This window comes from Epinephelus moara, chromosome 16 (assembly GCF_006386435.1).
Source record: "Epinephelus moara isolate mb chromosome 16, YSFRI_EMoa_1.0, whole genome shotgun sequence".
Taxonomy (NCBI): domain Eukaryota; kingdom Metazoa; phylum Chordata; class Actinopteri; order Perciformes; family Serranidae; genus Epinephelus; species Epinephelus moara.
The window spans coordinates 3,750,667-3,757,745 of NC_065521.1; the positions used below are offsets into that span (position 1 = coordinate 3,750,667).

A 7,079-nucleotide genomic window follows, 5' to 3' on the forward strand; every position below is an offset into this window, starting at 1 on the left:
GGTAGGTCTCAAACTCTGCAATCACACTTAAGGGTGGAATATAAGCGTCTTGCTCTGACTCGTTGGTTACAATCACTGGAACTTTATAGGGAGCATGAGCCGGGAGTGAGATTAAACAGCTGCTGACGCACAACCCGCCAGGCAGGGCTGACACAGGATGGTGAAGTAGGACGGACTGGCTGGCTGCTGGAGAGGAGGTTCTAGCTGTGCCCTCGATGACCAAAGTGCGGCCGGCCGGAACTCGCACTGGGACTTTGCTTAAGAGTCTCACTACTCCAATGTTACCAGTGTCTCGCTGCTGATGCGTCAGCTGCAGTGTCTTTAATACGGCTCTGTAACCTTGAGTACTTGGCTGAAATGCTGAAGATTCATTACACATGTATTGCTCATACAAAGGCTCAAGCGTATTCATGCCAATCAGCACAGTTGATGAAGAGTCAGGGCTGGAATCAGGAACCACAAGTGCCAGAGTGGAAACCTCAATGTCTCGGCCCAGAAAGTCTTTGGGGAATGTCACTGACAAATCAATATAGCCCAGGTATGGGACAGATTGGCCTGCAGCCCCCTCGATTTCCAGCAGATCATGCAGTGAACGGATTGGTTGATCGTGAAGATGGCGGTTGAAAAATGATGCGGGTACAGTAGTCACCTGTGACCCAATGTCCAACAGACACCGACAGTTGTGGCCCGTTATTGTAACTTCTGCTGTACAGCGAGATCCCACCAGTCCTCTGGGCAATTTGGCTATTGCCCTAGGTCTGGGATGCTGCAACTCTGCACACTGAACAGTTTTCTTCGACATGGCGGGACAGGATGGGTCCAGCGCAGTTCCTGTTTGTCCCTCAACAGGAACTCTAGTCTAGTTTAACTGTTCAGAACTTGAAGATTGTCTTTGCCATCTTTGTTTCTTGTCATTGAATTGTTTTCTCTTTGCACTAACCAGAGCAGAGTTAGGTGGATTGTCGCATTGAGGCTTGATATGCCCATCCTCACCACAACGGAAACAGAAACCTGGCTTTGGATTCGCAGCAGTGCCAGCAGTCTTTGGTTTACTATGGGGCTTCGTAGCATGACTGGGTCTGGGAGCACATGAACCATGTTGGCCTTGAGACTGGATTGCGGTCAGGGCAGATAGCTGTTGTTGAATGGCTGCCATTTGCTGAGTGAGTTGCTTAGTGAGTGTGGTCAACGTTGCACACATCCCCTTCTCCTCTTCCTCATATGCAAATTGAGCCTGGGAAGTGACTTTTTGTCTTGTGGTCCCTAGGTGCTGTTTCATTCTCTGGATCTTTGGAGCTTCTTGATCCTCTTCAGTTCTGAGCAGCAACAGAAGCTCGGCAAATGATGGTGGGCTGGACTTTTTCTGTTTGAGCTGGAGTTCTGAAATGAGGGTATTATCCCAGCAGCCTCTACAAAATTGATTCAGCAGATGTTTATTTACTTCACTTTCAGGAACTTCGCCTCTCCTCACAGCGAGATTTAGCGCCACCTGTAACCGCTGCAGGTAGGTAGATGGTTTTTCTCCTGCATCCTGAAGAGTGTCCATAAATTTAGCGTACAACTCCTCCCCATCTTGCACTGTACCGTAGGCTGAGTCCAGCTGCTTGATGTAGATGTCAGCTAATAGATCAGGACTCAGATGTTTCACGATGTCTGCAGCAGGGGGCAGTAAGCTGTCCAGGATGAGACGTGTCCACTGAATTTCAGAGATGGCTGGGTCCTTCATAATCAAGTCAGCACCGGAGCGCCAAGTGTCATAGTCAACCTCATGTTGTGGACGTGGCAGTCGTCCAGAGAAAACACGAAGTCTGTGGGATGAGCGTGTGTGCATAACAGTGTCCTCACTTTTCACAATATGCTCCACCACATACCTCTGGACCTCAGGTGAATTTAAAATCAGTGGTGGCAATGTTAATAGAAGAAGTTCGCTCCTTTGGTCTTACAGCGGGCGTGGGCCTGGCATTGATTAGTGGTGATGAGGTGGCGGCCATTTTGTGTGGGTCTGGGGTTGTCTGCTCCTCAGTTGTCTCCTCCATTTTAGCAGGATCGACAGGATGACACTCTGCAATGGACTCGCTGATCTGGGCCATCATTTCCTGCAGCACCTCAGCATAATCCTTTCCAGAAAGTTTAGCCACTTGTTTAAGGTCAGCTAAATATGTCTTAGTCGTTGAGCTTCCTACCTTTGAAGAGTAAATTTTTGATAAATTTTTAATATAACACTGATTCCCTGCCCTCATTGTAAAAGTATACGGCAGCAGTGGATCTAATAAAGGTAAAGCAGACCCTGACACGTACTCTACCACCCACATCCCATGGAACTCAGACTCAGGAGAGTCGACAAAAACCGCCCTGTTAAGTGGTCCATAACGTTCTAAAAACTGCCCCACTTCTTCGTTGTCATCTTTACTAACCCCATCTATTAGCACAGCATTTGGTATTTTAATGGAAAGCATATCGAAACCCTCCATTTTGAATTATAATGGTGAGTCTGAATGTTGTTGAGAAAGAAAGAACAAACTGTGTGTAAAATACTGTACCAAAACCTCCTGGCTAGCTCGCCACTTTATGTAGCAAGTACACAGGCTAAATTATGGTGATATGGTATGATTATTATATTAGTATTAAGCTAGCTTTTGGGCCTAGGTCTACAGAAGACAGGTTCGATTCTTCGAGGTAGTGGTACAATAAAACACGACAAACAGCACTTCAGATGCGGTTGGTACCATATATTAATGCGTGACAATACATACAGTGACCCCAATATTTACAGTCTGCAGAGTACATGAATTAAATAGAAAAGTGCACTTGACACGTCTGATGCATCAACAACATTCAAATCAAAACCAGTCTCAATTGTAGCCAATATGGCAGCAGTTCCACACACGATATTGCATATCGCAAAGGCACAGAGTTCATAGAGGATGAGGCGCTCAAAAACAGTCCAGCATGTGCGCCGCAAAGGTAGAGTCCAATATGTCAACTGTCCATGGGCTAGAAGCCTCAAAGTGTGAGTGCGTGTGTGTGTGTGGGTGTAAGAGAAGGTGAGGGGGGAACAAGGCTGCCAGAGCCTCCTACCAGACCAGGAGAGCTCTTAACTGGGACTGCTCGGCTCCAAGCCAGTGTCTTAGCTCGCCATCGATTCGATTCTGCGTCCGTACAAGCACCTGGCCTGTATAATGTAAACAGGACCATATTTCAATAAAACATTTCATTAACTAGTTATATTCAGTGTACACCATAATTAATACATAATTCAATACTTCATGAGCAACAATAGAATAACCATCTCTCAATAAACTGCATTTGGTTTAAACACCTTAACATCAATCCACTTCATAAATAAGCATGACAAATCTTCCCAAATTAGTGTCACTCATTTCTTAAATAACATGTCAACATTCACAAAATTATTCACAAATCAAAGTAAACATTCTATAATTGTGCTGTAGTGGCACATCAATCTCATGACACTCATTACTATAGATTCAAAAGCCAGCATTAGCATTTAGAAGCTAGGTGTGCCGTAGTCAGTCCATATAAATGCATTGACATGTGCTAATGCTAACGCTAAAGCTAACGCTAACGCTAACGCTAACAACAAACAGGCAGACTCACCAATTCCAGAATATATCCGACGCACCACACGACCAACTTATCCCTCCCCGGCGCTGGTTGATGTCTAAAAGGGTTGAATGATATAACCAAGAATTTATGAGTGAAAATAGTATTTGTTTGTAGCGACCGACCTGTTGCAGCTACTCCGCATGCTTCCCCTCACCTTCTGAATGAGAGACGGAGCAGACAGCTTGTAACAGGCGCTACGAGCGACGCGATTGGACAGCCGCGGCCTCGTACGTGACGACGCAACACTACGTGACCGGAACTTACGCACTCATATGGCGGACTTTGTTATATTAATAATGAACATAACATAACATAAAATAACCATTAAATAACGGACGTCCTCCTTGGATTAAATCGATTTTCATCCCGGTTACACTTACAACAGCATTAATGAAAGTAATAACATTAATTAATATTAATATTAATAATTAATATTACCTACAGGCTATTAAACATTATTCCACTCACATGACATGCAGGACAATTAATGATGGGCAAATGTGTGTGTGTGTGTGTTGTGCGTGTGTGCGCGTGTGCGTGGTGTTATATCAACACGTGTGGTTCTGGACATGAGCAGCTGCACATTTAACAGCCACACATCACCGACAGTCCGCTGAACAACGCAACGGGTTGTGAATGAAATAAACTTAATTAAAACATGACAGTCTTGCACGAAATATCATTAACATTACTCTTTGTAGTCACATAGGCATGTGAATTACAGCGTTTCATTGCAAAGAATACATGTAACGGGTACACTTGTGCTGTTTCTCCGCTATCCCGTTCAAATGAGCCAGATGTAGAGGGCAGGTATTTATACGTCATGGCATTCAGCTGAAAAACTCTTCCAGATAGGAAGCTCTCGACCATCCTAGCTCGTAGCTGCTTAAAGCTTGCTGCTACCTCCTAGCGCTAGCTCCTCGCTGCACAAATAAGAGACTTGGGACGGCCTAGAAGATGGCGGACCTCGAACAACTTCCGGTTCAAGCGAGGAGCTAGCAGTAGCACTATAAAAATAAGAGACTTGGGATGGACCCCTGGTCTCTCTTAGACCTCTTTAAATCCCTCTGGATTTACTCTGGGTCCCTCTGGACCTGAAGTCTCTCTTCTCAGACTTCCAACACACGACTTGGCCCCCCTCAGGCTTGACCAATCGTCCGTTCCCCCAGCTGCTCTTTTAATTTCTGGCTGTTTCGTTTTAGACACAATGCCAATCACTCGTAATCAAATTTCGCTTCACTCTCTTAAGTTCAGCTTGTCTCTTAGCAGCTGTTCTGTGCACAAGTTCTCTGTCTGCGAGGGATATCGTTATGCAGTGACCTCTTGGAGCACCCAGCCGCGCACAGTGACTGAGATTTTCAGGGTGTTTTTATCTTAGCCAATTCAGAATTTGTGTAAGTAGTTTTAAAGGTCCTTACCTTTAGTTTGCGCACTTGTCACCCCACGCAGGGAGGATGCTCCTCTGAGTCACCACTAACTGCCGTCTTCCCTTCAGAGACGACTGTTCGTGACGCCAATTATGTAAGGAAAATGCTCAACTTCAGCAAATACTGAAATGAAGAGACTCAGAGAACCATGGAAAAAAGTTACAGCAAACGGGATCACTTTAATTGCAGAACTCAGTATACAAGTTGCAGGTACAACAGAACACCAGGTCTGAAAAGAGCAAAACAGTGAAAACAGCAGCGAACAATCAACCTTCAAATGCCTTTATAGTGGGCGTCTGTTCGTTCATGTGCATGTGAGTGTATGTGTGCGTGTGTGTGTGTAGGGTCACGCTTGGGTCATATTCCCTGGGAATCCAATGTTCTCCTGCTTCCTTTGTTTGTTCCTAAAGCTGGACTTCATGCGCTAATATTTTCCTGTCTTCTTTGTTTCTCTCAGAGCTGGATTACACGTGTCTTTATCATCTGAAAACCAACTCTTCCTATTGCGAAACTTGGCACATCTGTTCCAACGGTCAGGTCACCCTAACCCAGAACGTTCTACCTCATTTGACCTCCCAAGGCTTGACTTACGCACGAACTACTCAAATTATCAAAACACTTCTTAAGGAGTCCTTTTTGCTGCCAAATCTGACATTTGATCAACTGCTTCCTAAACCTTGTATTACTGACCTTATTTTCACCTTTGGTATAAAATGATACATTATCTGCCTCTACACAATTAAATAGGTGGAGTAATACGGTGATGCGGTCACAGGTGTATGGTCATAGTGGTTTTACAATGGCTTCCAGCCAATCACAATCAAGGCTTGGATCAACCCGTTTTATAAACGTCATTTTCTCAGTGGCCATCTCATATTGGCCGGGAGCGGCATGTGTTCAATGTAGGAACGACACATTCTGTGTGCACTGTGATTGTGTTTAGCACAGCAAGACACACGTTCAGAGTGTGAAGTTGCACCTTATATGTGTAATTCAAATAAATTTTAGTGTGTTTATTTTTTAAGTAACTGTGACAAGATATAAGGAATATTGTGGACAGAAGAGACAATGACTACTAATTTTTACATGGTATTTCTGTTTATTTCAAATACATGTAAGTTTTATAATTCAGTGTTATGTTTATTGTTTATTGGAACATTTTCAGATACTCACTGTCTTATTTGATTTCATCTGTTGAAGAGAAATTGAGAAATTGAGAGAAATTATATTCTTACCTGCTTACTTACCTTTAAGAGAAAAACGGACATTAGATTGGAAAGTTGATTTTAAAATGTAAAAGAGGATACATGTTATCATTGGAATGTTTTATATTAAAAATAACTTTTGTACCTCTGTAAATATTATTGAAAGAAACACAGGTAACACTTTAGAATAAGGTACACAAAATTAGAGTAGTTACTGATGAACTAATGAGGAATGAATAAGGAACTAATGAGGAACAAACGAGTAGTTACTGAGGAACTAAGCTAGACAAAATAAGAGTAGTTACTGAGGAACTAAGCTAGACAAAATAAGAGTAGTTACTGAGGAACGAATGAGGAACGAATGATGAACTAATGAGTAGTTACTGAGGAACTAAGGTACATAAAATTAGAGTAGTTACTGAGGAACTAATGATGAACTATTAGTTAATGGTCAGTTCTTCAGTAACCCCTGATCAAATTCCAGAGGAGCAGTTACTGAGGAACTAACTATTAGTTAATGGTCAGTTTTTCAGTAACCCCTGATCAAATTTCAGAGGAGCAGTTACTGAGGAACTAATGAGGAACTAACTATTAGTTAATGGTCAGTTCTTCAGTAACCCCTGATCAAATTTCAGAGGAGTAGTTACTGAGGAACTAATGATGAACTAACTATTAGTTAATGGTCAGTTCCTCAGTAACTCATGATCAAATTTCAGAGGAGTAGTTACTAAGGAACTAATGAGGAACTAACTATTAGTTAATGGTCAGTTCTTCATTAACTCATGATCAAATTTCATAGAGGGGTTAATCACGACTTAAT

General features: G+C 43.0%; 1 protein-coding gene across 1 annotated transcript; it reads right to left on the reverse strand.

Moving 5' to 3' along the window:
- Positions 1 to 859: 859 nt before the first annotated feature.
- LOC126402576 (paraneoplastic antigen Ma3 homolog) lies at positions 860 to 3,814 on the reverse strand. The gene is made up of 2 exons (XM_050064707.1): positions 3,619 to 3,814; positions 860 to 3,172 (listed from the first exon to the last, which is right to left on the reverse strand). Exon 2 carries the CDS (start codon positions 1,829 to 1,831, stop codon positions 860 to 862), a length of 972 nt encoding a protein of 323 aa, XP_049920664.1. The 5' UTR covers positions 1,832 to 3,172; positions 3,619 to 3,814.
- Between the last annotated feature and the right edge of the window lie 3,265 nt (positions 3,815 to 7,079).